This window comes from Callorhinus ursinus, unplaced genomic scaffold, assembly GCF_003265705.2.
Source record: "Callorhinus ursinus isolate GAN/ISIS: 27379988/994484 unplaced genomic scaffold, GSC_fseal_2.0 scaffold15, whole genome shotgun sequence".
Classification (NCBI taxonomy): Eukaryota; Metazoa; Chordata; class Mammalia; order Carnivora; family Otariidae; genus Callorhinus; species Callorhinus ursinus.
This window is the reverse complement of record NW_027397077.1, coordinates 39745787-39759884: the sequence shown is the minus strand read 5'-3', so window position 1 is coordinate 39759884 and position 14098 is coordinate 39745787. Positions and strand designations below refer to the sequence as shown.

The following is a 14098-nucleotide window of genomic DNA, read 5'->3' as shown; positions in this document are numbered from 1 at the left end:
AAGTGGGCTCCATGCAGGACACCCAACGCGGAGCATGGAGCCCAATGCAGGGCTTGAACTCACGACCCTGAGTTCAAGACCTGAGCTGAGATCAAGAGTTGGCCACTTAACCGACTGAGCCAACTCGGTGCCCCTGGAGTCCGTGCTCTTAATGCCTTAGTGAATGAAGAAGACTCAGGAGAGAGAAGGCTTGAAGAGTAGTTTGGGGTCAGGTAAAAGCCAGGTTAAAGAGGTGACATTTCTTCACGGGGCACCAGAAAAAGATTAACCTGAACCCTAACGAGGCAGTCTGGAGTTGGATGAATTAGAGTGAGTGCAAGCCAGGGATGAGACAGAATGAGGGATGAGCTGTGGGGGCCGATCCACGCAGGAGCAGACCTCAGCCAGAAGCAGAAGCTTCAGATGTCACCATCTGCAAACACCCAGGTGGCCCCATGGCTGGGATGGCCTCTGAGTAACTGGGTGCCGGCCCTCCAAGGGAACCTGGCCTTGACCCCAGGGTTGCTGGCCCAATCCACCTGCTTCAGGTATTTCTGGTTTATAACATCAAGAAATGAGTGATTAATCTGCAACTCTGGCCATAAAAGAAAATTTAATTCAGAAAACTGAAAATAGCAACCTGATGAAGCTAGAATCGGGCTTACTAAACTACTAACCCAGGCAGCTGATAAAACAAAGCTCACCTAATGCAGGCTAAGGCTCTTTCATCCCCACAGAGCCCAAGAGGAGGGGCACCCTAAGCCTCTCTCCCTGAGTCTGCTGTTCTAGACGTCTAGATAGCAGACTAGAGCCATGCCACTCTCTCAAATCCATCCCCACATCTGCCTAAGCTTCCCAGGGGCTGCTCCCCGTGACTGAGTGTGGAGGGGAGAAGAAGGGGAGACCCAGGGGAGACCCAGGGCCCTGATCTCCCTAAGGACGCTCCCACCCACTTTCCCACCCTCTCTCCTTCCCCCAGACCCCAAGCCTCCTCCAGCTTCGCCCCGCATCTTCCCCATTTTCGCTCAGGCCTTTGTCCTGTGAAGATCCTCCTGCTTCTCAGGTGACCTGGTCCAATACAGGTCTCTGCTGGCAGGCCCAGGGACCCTGCCTTGCAGAAAGGCTCCCTTCCATTGCTGCCTCTACCCGTGCCCTGCCTGCTCTTGGCCTTGGCTCCCAGTACGCTTGGCCTGGGTCCCGAAACTGTGGTCATGTTCATCCATCTCCTAACTGTTGGCTGTGTCTCTGCGCCACCTCACTGTGAGTGACTTGATGTTTCTCTTTCAGTCCACTTTAATTCACACATTATGTATTTAGCCTTGAAATCCCTAGTTTTTTGTGCATGAGACATACATCTTTTCTAACATCCATGCTCTCTTGTACCACGGGGAGCCAGGCTCCACGCCCTGGGGACCACTGCTCCATGGTGGCTCCGTTTCCCTCTGCTTCCTCCCTCAAGTTCTGCCCTATCCTGGCCTGACCCAGAGCTGGCCTCGGGGTAGGGTTCTCAGTGAGCAGATGGTCCCTCTCCCTCTCCCTTTGCCCAGTGACTCCCAGGCCAGCACCGGCCTCACATTAACCATGACTTTCTGGTCTGGCTTGATGCCCGGGGTTCGCCTGAGGTTGGGAGGGTGTCACTAAGGTCTGCTTTTGTGACATATGAAGGCTACTAGTTGAAGGAGAGGCTCCTTATCCCTGTGGTTTTGGGGGAAAAAGGAATGGGATTTGAGCCAACGCCACAAAGCTGACAAATCAGGTAAGAACTAGACTTGCTTTGTAAACGCTTAGTGGAAGCCCTGGGTCAGGGGAGACACTCATCCTCACACACGTCTTTTCCAAAGCACTCACGCTCCATGTGCCAAAACTTTTACGAAAAAACATTTCCTACGGAAATCTTTCTGGAATGTCTGCTTTCCCAAGCAGAATACACTGAGTCTCGTCCTGCTGAGCTGTGTGGCTGAAGGCAGGAGTAAAGAGCACTGGGGAGGTGCTGTATCTGATGGGAGGTTTTCTACATCCTGCCCTGGCGCTGCCCGAGGAGCTGCCTCTACAGCCTCCCCACCTCCTTCGTATCAGAGAGAAATAGGCTCAAGTCCTGGCTCTTCCATTACGAAGATTTGAACTTGGGTGACCTGTACTTCATTTCTTTGGGCTTTCTCAGATGCACAAAGAACAATAAAAGCCCATTCCTTGTAGAGTTCTTGTCCAGACTAAATAAACGAGATGACAGTTACAAAGCACTAAGGTCAGTCTGGCACACAGGGAGTCCCAAAGCTGGTAGAACTACACGCAGAATGAGAGATTCTGACGGATAGCCTGCCGGCCTCTCCTAGAGCTACGGCTTTGTGACAGTTGGCATCAGCCATTAAAGCCCTCGTCTCTGAAGTCCGGCTCTGTGAGTTTGTTTAATGAGCTGCTCACCACCTGTCTGTGGCTTTTCTGATCACCTAGTTTCCTCCTCCCTGTCTCTTTCCCATTTCCTTCCCACCCACGAGGGAGTCAGGACATGCAGGGGTTACCGTGTGGGTTCTGGGGCAACTGGCCTGAGCTGGATCCTGGTCCCACCGCTTTCTCAGTCATGAGGCTTCTACATCCTTCCCCCGCTGTCCAGGGGCGCAATAAGAGCCCCACGTCCCTGGGCAATTCCGTGGGGCACAAGAAGCTCCTACACACAGCAGGTCAGGAGGTCATGTTGCTGCCACCTGTCTCTGTCCCCTGCCCCGCCCCCGTCCCACCCCCCACCTCCGCATTTTCCACTCCAACAAGATAATCAGTCAGCTTGAACTCTGGGGCCCAACGGAACCTTAGGGTTTTCCTGAAAGAAGATGGGGTTTGGGTTATTAGATTAAATTAATGATTATTTCTAGTTGGGGCAAAGATAGACAACCAGCTTCCTTCCTCCATCTGTAGATTGTGTTTGTTATCTTGACTTGCTGGGACACATGTGTTCCCAAGGGCCATTCAAGAAAGGGAACGGAGCAAAGGCCTCACCAGATGAGGCTGGTTTCTGCAGTAGCCCTAGATAAGGAATATCAGAGGTTGTGACCCCTATCACCTCCTCCATCTGGGCCAGCATTCCGCTAGAATTTCCCTGCTTTACTATGATTCTTCCCTTTGGCCTTTGATCAGTATCACATTTGCTTTAGGACCATTTCCCCTTATTTTTAACTGCTGATCAAAGTTCTGCCCTTGTTTTTGTTTGTTTTTATCTTTAGCTACAGTTAACTGTTCAGACTCCCTGGCCTAGAATTATTTCCCCAGCTTCAGCCTATCTGGGGTGTCCGAACACTGCTAATATTAACTAACATTTGATGAGCACCTAATGGTAGCAACACTGAGGTGTTTGATTCCTTACTACAACATGCTGACATAGGCTTTCATTGCTGTGCCTGCTTTTTTATTTTTTTTAAGATTTTATTTATTCATTTAGAGAGAGAGAGCACGCAGGCACCCATGCATGTGAGTGGGGGAGGGGCAGAGAGAGAGGGAGAGAGACACTCTCAAACAGACTCCGCACTGAGCACTGAGCCTGATGTGGGACTCGATTTCACAACCCTGAGAGCATGACTCTAGCTGAAATCAAGAGTCAGACGCTCAACCAACTGAGCCACACAGGCGCCCCTGTGCCCACTTTTTTAGATGAAGAAACTGAGGTACAGAGAAGCTAAGTAATTCTCCTGTAGAAACTGGGAGGTGGGATTCAAATACAGGCTTGTCTAATGCAAAAACCCAGGCACGCTCCTCTAGGCCAACGTTGACCCTGGCTTCAGGAACAGCATCAATGAACTGAGATTTCTTGGATGTGGGACCTTCAGCTCACCACTTGGGAGCCTAGAGGAGAGTAGAAGGGAGGCCAGGCCCCTGGGGAGAGGTGGTGAGAATGGACACGTGGGTGTGAATACTGTGAACAGTGGTGTCCTCCCCCGCCCCCCGCCCCCCCCCCGACACCGCCCCAGGAAAGCCATCCATCCGCAGGCTGAGTCCTTCCATCATTTGGCAAACTGTCCCTGAACCCTTCCCTGGGCACAAGGGGGTGGAGACAAATCTGAAGTGGTCAAAAGGCTCTGGGATAGCAGTGTGTGTGCTGTTAGGGACGGAGGCATCTAAACCACACTGCTCAGATGCTACTTCCTACTTGCGTGACCTTGAGCAAATCACTTCTTTCAGCGGCTCAGGTGCCGTAGAGGAAAGCAGCAGATGTGTGCCGGGAAGAGGAGAGGGAGGGGGGCAGGCAGGACCACAGTGGCCCACTACACAGCTGAGAGGGCCAGGCCCCAGCCCGGCCACGGGCCCATGCAGAACGGAGAGGTCTTCAGGCTCCCAGGCCAGAGCCGGCAGGAGGACCAGCCCGTGCTCGGGGCTCGGGGAACCACAGGGAGAATACCTGGGCCCCAGAGCGTGTGACTTCAGCAGGCTGTGTAATCTCTCCGCGCTGCAGTTTCCATATCTGTAAAGTGGGGATAATCACCATACCTAACTTGTACAGCTAACTGAGGGTTATGTAAGTCGGCGTGTCCAGCACAGAAAGAGCCCTCGATTACAGAGCTATCTTTTTTTCTTAAAATGATAATAAGCAGTATATATTCTGTTGGTATCTGACTTTTCTTTTTTTTTTTTTTGCTTTTTTAATTCAATATATTGTGAGCATGTTTCGGTGTATGTATACACATCTACATCATTTTTAACAGTATTGTATTTTTCTGACCGACGGTCATTAATTTTACCATCCCCCTTGTTGTTTCCAATTTTTTTGCTACACTGAGCTGAATATCCTGATGGATAAAACATTTCCTTTAAATTAAAAAATGAAATTTAATTTAAAATACCTGGACTTGGAAAGGCATCTGGCCTCACGGACAGCCCCTTTCCCTGTTTATCTTCAGCGTTTCTTACAGAAGCTGCCAGCAGCCTTCCTGGCTTCGCAGCATCCGGGAAGTCTAGGAAAGAAGACTTGATTTCAGGAATTGGTTTCCCTGAAAACAAGGCAGAAAGAAAGAAAGTTACTATTATTCAATGAAGTAGGATAGCCATTAAGAGGCGGGGTCTACAAGTCAGAGACCGGGCTCTGTTCCTGGGTCCACCTCGAATTCACTGTGGCCGGGTGAGTTCTTTCCCTCCTGGCCTCGGCCTGCCCATGTATGTAGCGGGGGGACACAACAATCTCCTGTGATCGGTCCAGCTCTGACACTGAGTCACACAAAACTGGCTTCGGATCCTACCAGCGGTGTGACCTTAGACAAGACAGTCTCCTCTGAGCCTGTTTCCTCAACTATAAACTGGAGAGGGTTGGGGAACCTGCATAGCTCAGTCGGTTAAGCGTCTGCCTTCGGCTCAGGTCATGATCGAGGGTTGTGAGATCAAGCCCCACATCAGGCTCCCCACTGAGCAGGGAGTCTGCTTCTCCCTCTCCCTGTGCCCCTCCCCCCCCGCTCATGCTCACTTGCTCTCACTCTATCTCAAATAAATAAATAAATAATCTTTTAAAAAATAAAGTAAAATAAAATGGAGAGGGTAATAATGACAGTATCTGTGTGCCTACCTCCCAGGGCTGTTAAGAGGAAGGTAATGGGAACATAGACGTAAAAGGGCTTTGTAGACTCTACATTTCCCTGAACATGGGAGGAAGTTAAAGATATTCACTCCACCAAGTCCCTAGTAGAGCCCCTAAATATGAAAGTCTGGTGGTCCTACAAGCAGTGGAATCATGTGTATCCTTCCCCGTCTTACAGATGGGGACCCTGCAAACAGCCCCTATGTCAACTGAGTGCCAAGTGTGCCACGCCCAGTGGGCATCCTTCAAATCCTCACAAGCGGTTTGCATTTCGTCCCCATTAGAAATGAGGAAACTGAGGCCTGAGCAGGTTAAGTGGCTGGCCAAAGATCACATCGCCTGGGCAGGCAGGACTGGCCGAAGAAGCCTGGGTGGGGGTTCCCGGGTTCTTGAGAGGAATCCCTTCCCCTTTGCACCAAGGTGGGAAACCCCAAAGGTGCTGTGAGGGCGTATCTACACCAGCTCCCGACCAGCTTCACAGAGGCCGCATATAGTCTGTGATGCAGCTTCCTCTCGCCTCCTCCGCCACTGTCCTCGCCTTGTCTCCCCCTGGTCGGCGGCCGCCGCCAGCTGGGGCAGCCTCCAGACTCCTCCCCAGGCCACATCTTGCTAAAATACAAGTCTTGGCTCTTCACTTCCCTGTTTAAAGCCTTTACGACCTCCCACTGTCCGGATGAAGTACACACTCTTCTCCCAAATCGTTGTATCTCCCCATTACCGTCCAGACCAAACCCAAAGTCCACAGTCCTGAGTTCAAGGCCCTTCACCCTCTGGTGGTCTGGGGCAAACCCATATTTGAGAACCACAAAAACAGGGGCACTGGAATTCCCGGGGAAAGCCTCTGACTTGTTCACACATGCATCAGGTGAGGCTAGGACAAAACATCTCCAACCTTTGAGTCTCCCTGAGGTAGCAATTCCTCCGGCAGATCAACTGTGTCTCTGTCTAAACAAAACTGACTGTTACCAAGGGGCCAAGCTTTTCAAACCCAAGCTTTGCGACTAGAACAATAATGCCTAACAATACACGGCACTACGCTTGTGTGGAACCACACAGACTGATTTTCACGACAATCTGTGGCGGCTGACAGAATTGTCTGCGTTTTATTTTTAAGCAGATTGAGGTTCAGATAGGCGAAATGATTTGTCTCCAGTCAAACTGATAAGATTCAAACCTAGGGCTGGTTTCGCCGCCCCCGGTGGATTGGCTCAGCAGAAGTACTGGGACACCACTGTTGTGCTCCCCTCCCCAGCCCCCCAGTCCCCTCTGCAGATGGCACAACCCCGGGGCTACCTGCACAAAGCAGGAGAAAAGGGTGGGAACATGGGAAGAAAGGCTACAGGGAATGCAAAAAAGTAGTAAGGAGGCTGAGTGGTGGATGATGGGTGACTTTCTCCTTTCCTGACAATGACTTATTATTAACTCTTAACGCACTGAGCCACCCAGGTGCCTCTTACTATCTCTTAAATAAAATTATCTTATGAAAGAAGTAGCAGTGCCTCCCAGCTGGCTCAGTTGGTGGAGTGTGTGCCTCTTGACCTTGGGGTCGGTGAGTTTGAGCCCCAAGTTGGGTATATAGCTTCCTTAAAAAGAAAAATCTCTTTTTTTTTAAGATTGTATTTATTTATTTAAGAGAAAGAGAGCAAGCTCACAAGCGGGGTGGGGGGAGGGGCAGAGGGAGAAGCAGACTCCCCACTGAGCAGGGAGCCCGATGTGGGGCTCAATCCCGGGACTTCAGGATCATGACCTGAGCCAAAGGCAGACACCCAACCGACTGAGCCCCCCAGGTGCCCCTAAAAATAAAATCTTAAAAAAAGAAGTAGCAGAGCTGAGCTATTTAGAGTTCAGGCTCTGGGATGGAAGCCAGCCCCACCACCTCCCAGCTCTGTTGACCTCATGCCCCTTTTGCAAGGACTAAGGGACACAGTGTGTACGACCTGCTCAGCTCCAACACGGGAACTTCATGGTTGTTGCTATGATATTTTTAAAATATTGGTTATCTCGGTGCGCCTGGGTGGCTCAGTCATTGGGCGTCTGCCTTCAGCTCAGGTCATGATCCCAGGGTCCTGGGATCAAGCCCCGCATTGGGCTCCCTGCTCTGCGGGAAAGCCTGCTTCTCCCTCTCCCACTGCCCCTGCTTGTGTTCCCTCTCTCACGGTGTCTCTCTTGTCAAATAAATAACTAAATAAAATCTTTAAAAGTAAAATAAAATATTGGTTATCTCTTCAACAGCCCACATATTGAGTGTAAGGAGGGTAGGATGGGACTCTTTCAGTTTTCATTTAACACAGCTCTGCATCATTCACACTGTTTAAATTTTTTATTATATATATTTTTTATTGTGGTAAATTACACATGACATAAAATTTACTGCCTACACCATTTTTAAGTGCGTGGTCCAGCGGCATTACGTCCAAGCACCCTGTTGTACAACCATCCCCACCATCCACCGCCAGAACCTTTCGCTTTCCCAAACTGAACTCTGTCCCCATTAAAAACCAACTTCCCATCGCTTCCCCCACAGCCCCTGGCACCCACCCTTCTACTTTCTGTCTCAAATGTGACTGTTCATTAAAGTGTTTTAACCTGTGTGGGTGTTTTTCTTAACTCACTTTAATAGCAACTAAAAAGATGTATGTGTCTATACCATCCACTGACATGGAAAGGTATTACTACACTGTTGAGTGACAACAGAGCTTATAGACTATGTAACAAGTTTTCTGTAAAATATGTGTAAAAGTATAGAAGACATCTGTGTATGAAGAGAAAAAGAAGATGAATGACAGATACAAAATGTGAACAGTGATTATTTTCACTACAAGCGTTCTCACCACAACCCTGGAAAGTAGCAAGTAAAGGACCCACCTGAGGAAGAAGGTGGAAGAAAGGAGCACTGAGGCAGGAAGGTGGGGGAGGCCAGGACTGTGGGCAGGACTCACCCCCACAGCAGGGACCCCCCAGGAGAACACATGCTTTATCACTTCCCATCTGGGGTCCCCAGGCACTCAGAAGGTTGTCCATGGGCCAAGCTGCCCCCACCCCACCCCCCAGGCCAAGGCCCTTCTGGCCAAAACTGAGAGCCTACGGGGGGGAGGGGATTTTCCCCAGCAGCAGCCATGCAGGTGGGACCCATGGAGTCACACACCTTTACCTTATGTGATACCACTGCATTCATTCCACAGGCCGTCATGCAAAACGACACGGTAAACAAGCGCCGGCTGTGCATGTGAATTGGTGAGCAGAGCGGGGACAGAGCCACCTGCTCCCAGGTGGGTATGACATGAACCCTGTGCCCCTGCCCCCAAGAGGAAGGGGCCACCCCATGTCACTCAGAGTCCCCATCTTCCCTGCCTTCCCTCCCCTCTCTGGTCTGGGGTCTCTCCCAACACCCTCTGTCCACAAACCGCCCTGAGGGGGGGATCCTGTGTTCCTCCAAGGGCCACCTGAGTGGTGTCCCAAGCCATCTGTGTATGAGGCAGAAGGTAGAGGAGGCTACAGCCTGGCCCCAGCTCCCCTCGTGCTGGGCAGGCCAGGCCTGCTGCTGAAGAGGACCTCAGACTGAGACTTCCCACAGAGACCAGGCCACAACCAGAGGAGATGCTCGCAGCTGCACTGCCTTCCTGAAGGTCCTACCTGCACCCTGAACTGTCTGGGACCCCAGAAGCACCAGCACCTTCCCCGATGTGAGGCCCGCTGAGCCCTGGTTTCCTCATTGTCAAATGTGGGGGGGCAGGGGGGGACACCCAGGCCTGACCTCCTGGCGGCAGCGTCCTATTGCTGGCGTCTGTTTTTTGTTTCTCTTTCTGCACAAATCTTGGCCTGTCAGGACGTATCTGGCAGGAACATTGAGGCCACCAGCCCAACTGCGGCGGACCTCTAGGGCCTCCACCCATGAGGGACATAAAAGGCTTCATTATGTTTTCATCCTAAGGAAGAGTTCAGCTTTTCTCTTTGTTTTTGCAGTGACACGTAGTGGTCTACAGCTGGCACGGTGGGTCATGGGCCAGCACTCAGGGCTCGGGGACCCCACACGGGGAGGGGAGAACTGTCCTGTGGCCTCGGCAGGGCCTACCTGCCAGCACATTCCGGGCTGACACCCACCCTCCCACCTAGTCAACCTCCAAGGGTCACATGCACCACAGCGGTAAGCTGACAGAGCCCCACGTCAGGCCCACAGCGACAATCTGATGACAAACTTCAGTTTCCTGTGAAACCCCTGTCTCAGCATACTGGGAGTTTTCAGATGTATTTGAAGTGCTGACCATAAATAAGAGGTACAGGGGCGCTTGGCTGGCTCAGTCGGTTGAGCATCTGCCTTCGGCTCAGGTCATGATTGCGGGGTCCCAGGATGGAGGCCCCTGGGGATTCCTGCTCGACGGGGAGTCTGCTTCTCCCTCTGCCCCTCCCCCTGCTCATGTTCTCCCGCTTGCTCACTCTCTCAAATAAATAAATAAAAGTCTTTAATAAATAAGAGGCATAAACATTAAACATCTCCACTTCCCGTCTTGCATTGCTGGTGCCCGATCTGAGGCAGAAGATGCGCAGTGAGCCTGGGAGGGCCTCCTTCCCCACCATCAAAACCAGGAGAGGGAAACAGAGAGGAACAGGGAAACTACGTTTCATGCCTGGAAACCTGCTCTCTGATAGCCAGGGAGATACAACACCCACTTTTCAGGCTGTCACACGTGACTGCTTATTGAAGTAAAAACAGAATATCGATGACAGGATGGGGCAAAGGAAGCCCAAACATTAGTGAGAAAGGGCTGTCACAAACATTAAATGTCACCGCAGGTTTCCTGTCTGCCAAGGGGAGACCGGCAGCAAGCTGGGTGATGTCATTCCTACGACAGATAGGTAGGGGCAGTCTCATGCTTTTTTCCCAAGATTATATTCTCAAAAAGACGATTCTACACACGTCAAGTTGATTCTGCAGCATCATGAGATCCAAAAATATAAACTGTGATCAGAGTAGAACGGAGGGCGCCTGGGTGGCCCAGTCATTAGGTGCCTGCCTTCGGCTCAGGTCATGATCCCAGGGTCCTGGGATCGAGTCCCGCATTGGGCTCCTTGCTCCTTGGGAGCCTGCTTCTCCCTCTGCCTCTCTCTCTCTCTGTCTTTCATGAATAAATAAATAAAATCTTTAAAAAAAAAAAAGAGTAGAACAGAGCATAAGGGTGGGGATGCTCCCCTTTGTTTCCAGGTCTGGTCCCTACAATTCCCACCTGTGTGCCGAGGGCAAATTTCTTAACCCTGAACATCATTTGCATCTATTTGTGGAGTCAGAGTAATTATAACCTCTCTGTCCCAGGACTGCCTCCGGACTCAGTGGGACAAGATGTGTAAAGCTGCCAACCCGAGGCCAGGGACAGGGCATAAACCGTGCAAATGGCAGGCCATCCCCTGCCTTCTCTCCCTGCCCAAAAAGCGCGGAGAAAGACTCTCTGATCCCCAACTTAGGGACTGTGAAGGAAGCATTGGGGTGAATGGCTATGGTCAGCATTTTAACGGCTCTCATGGTAACTATGACTCTCAGCAGGTGGTGGAATGGTCTCAAAAGGCACAGTGGCTGTGCGGCAGAGTAACAGGGGAATCCAGCAGGAGGAGAGGTAGGACCTGCTTCTGCCTGCCTGTGCCATCGGCAGCCAACCTTGCCACACACGGGTGGACCCGTAGCCTGAGGTGCCCTCTGTCGAGACTCCCAGGGATGGGGAGGGGATGCCAGTGACTGAAGTAACAGTTTCAGTGGCTGTGAGCAGTGAGGGGTCGACATATAGGTTCTCAGAACAATTAAATCAGAGTCTGGATGTTCTTGAAAGTTCCCCAGAGGAACTTTCCAGAGGGATGAGGGTTGAGTTTCGGGCACCAGGGGACAGAGATACGGGAGCCAAGCATTTCTCTGTGTCTCCTTCACGGTTCACAGTGGGTGACGGGCCTAATTTCTTTTTCTCTCTGCTCTGTATTTCTGAGATGTCCCATGCTCTCTTTAATGAGCAAGAATCACTTATGCTGTGGAGCCAAATGATGAGCTCACAGCATTTCACATGCTTCCCATGAGGAAGCCCGGGGTCAGGCTCACTGGCCAACTAACCGTTCTGTCTCATGTGACAAACAAGATGAGGACCCGTACCCCAACTCCCACAGAGCAGCCATGAGGATGAAATAAGCAAGCACTCAACAGTGATAAGCTATCATTCTTATTTACTGTGGTGATTATTACCATCCCCAACCCTAGGTCAGGCTCTCTCCCAAGTGCTTTCTCATATGCATGACCTGTTTTTTTTTAAAGATTTTATTTTCAAGTAATCTCTGCACGTAATATGGGGCTCGAACTTACAACCCTGAGATCAGGAGTCACATGCTCTACCAACTGAGCCAGCCAGGTGCCCCTATGTGTGGCCTATTTAATTCAGATAACAGCTCTGGGGAAAAGGTTCAACTGCTATCTCTGTTTTATATATTCAAAACAAGCAAAACCTAGAATAGTTATTTATATTTTGCTTATTTTATGCCCCACTTCCTTCGATTGAAAGGCTTATGCATGCTGAGCCCATGGGAGAGAGGCCTGGGGTCTCCTCCCCAGCTGCACAGGGACACTGAACACTGTGACAAACCCAGAAACCAAACACTTGAGCAGAGGGGACTCTAACCGCCAATGAAGTCTTTCCTCAGTGAGCACAATCTGGAAATCCCTCCCTCCTTTCATAGTCCCCACGATAAACAGTGATGTAATCATTATTACTCTTCAGCTGACTCATAAGGCTAAAATGGATCCTTCTAGAACAAATAAAAGTGACTCAGTCATAACTAAAGAACCCCAGTGCCAACTGGCCATATCAGTGACAAACATAGCTTTCTGGGCCCTCTTTTTTCCTTTCCATTTTAATCTCTGGGCTGGACCCTCCTGGATATCCAAAGTCCAACACTGATACACACACACACACACACACACACACACACACACACACACACACACCCCACTCAAAACTCCCAATTCAAGCTAGACAAAAAATTAAGTAAATCTGAGGGAATGATCTCCCAATGGACCTTCCTAATTGCTCTATCTCTGGTTCTCCATTGGACCTGTACTCCACCAGCTGCTAAAATGATTTACCCTTCCTCATTCATTCATTCATTCATTCATTCATTCATTGTATTAGGGACTGGGGATGCCATCCATTATCAAAACTGACATGATCCCAACATTAAGCTAGTTAAATAAGAGATTTCTAATATCAACTGGGAGAAGTTTTCTGGTGAAAACTAACTCGACAGAGGGAGGGGTACCTGACAGACTGACTTAGGGAAGCCAGGCAAGGCTTCTGTAGGCAGATACCATTTAAGCAGAGACTCAAACAATGAGAAGGATTAGCCACAGGAAGATGCACGGGAGGTGGGGAGGGACCAGCATTCTAAGAACATATACGAAGGTCCTGAGGCAGAAAACAGCTTGGTGTATCTCCTCAGATGAAGGATGACCCTAGTGGCGGAGCTATAAATGAAGGGGAAAGTGGCACAGATGAGGTGAAAGAGCTGGGCAAGGGTTAGACCATGTGAGACCCCACAGGCCATGGTTAGGTACAACCTTATCATCAACCCCCATGAACTGAAGTAATCTATAGGCAAGACATTGCTTACCAAAGACTCCTTTGCTCCCTCTCATACCCAGCCTCCCTTGCAATTAAGCTGGGGCCACATGACTGGTTCCGGCCAATGGGTTTTAAGTGGAAATGCTACTGTCACTTTCTGGATGGAGCAAGGAAGAGCCAGTGAGCCTCTTTCAGGCCTCACTTCCCCAGTCACACTGACCCCAGAAGCCATGTGTTCCCGAAGACAGAGCCTACAGCACTGGACTTTGAGAAATCCATCTGTGTGGTGTTGAACAACGGAGGTTTCAGGGTTTATCCATGACTGCAACATAACCTAGCCTATCCTGGTTAACGGACGATCTCAATATGAGTTCGAAACTTGCAACCCACAGGAGCAGTTATGCTAGCTAGTTATGCTAGCTTAGCACAGAGCAGGAGTTCAGTAAAGGGCAGTTCCTTTCATTCCAGCTCTCACCCTCCCTCTCTAAAAAACTGCGGACTGATTTAGATGCATTGCACATACATTCTGTTCATTCTCACACAACCCCCCAAAATCCCAACAGTGATTAAAGCCTCGCTCTGTTCCAGTGGAGTAACTAATGTGTGGAAGGAAAGTCAGGTGACCTGTCCTGAGCCACACAGCACTAATTTTTTTTTTAAGATTTTATTTATTTGACAGAGAGATAGAGAGAGAGCACAAGTAGGCAGAACGGCAGGCAGAGGGAGAGGGAGAAGCAGGCTCCCCACTGAGCAGGGAGCCCGATGCGGGGCTTGATCCCAGGACACTGGGATCATGACCCAAGCCGAAGGCAGATGCTTAACCGACTGAGCCACCCAGTCGCCCCATCAGCACTAACCTTTTAAAAACTTCACCATCTCTTATGTTTTGCAGCTTCCCGGTTTATGAGAATAGTAGCCAGGGCGATATGTGTACCTACTTTACAGAGGGGAAAAGTGAGACCTGATGCCATCTAGTGACCTA

General features: G+C 50.3%; 1 protein-coding gene across 4 annotated transcripts in view; it reads right to left on the bottom strand.

The window, feature by feature from the left end:
- Positions 1-14098, bottom strand: part of IRAK2 (interleukin 1 receptor associated kinase 2) — a 61622-nt gene that overhangs the window by 24106 nt on the left and 23418 nt on the right. For 2 of the 4 annotated variants that reach the window (XM_025884960.2, XM_025884958.2), the window contains exon 3: positions 4806-4952. The exons of 1 other annotated variant lie outside the window; for it this stretch is intronic. In XM_025884960.2, coding sequence (XP_025740745.1) covers positions 4806-4952 — 147 coding nt within the window. The remainder of the gene's footprint in view (positions 1-4805; positions 4953-14098) is intronic. One more of the 4 variants, XM_025884959.2, reaches the window with a different exon arrangement.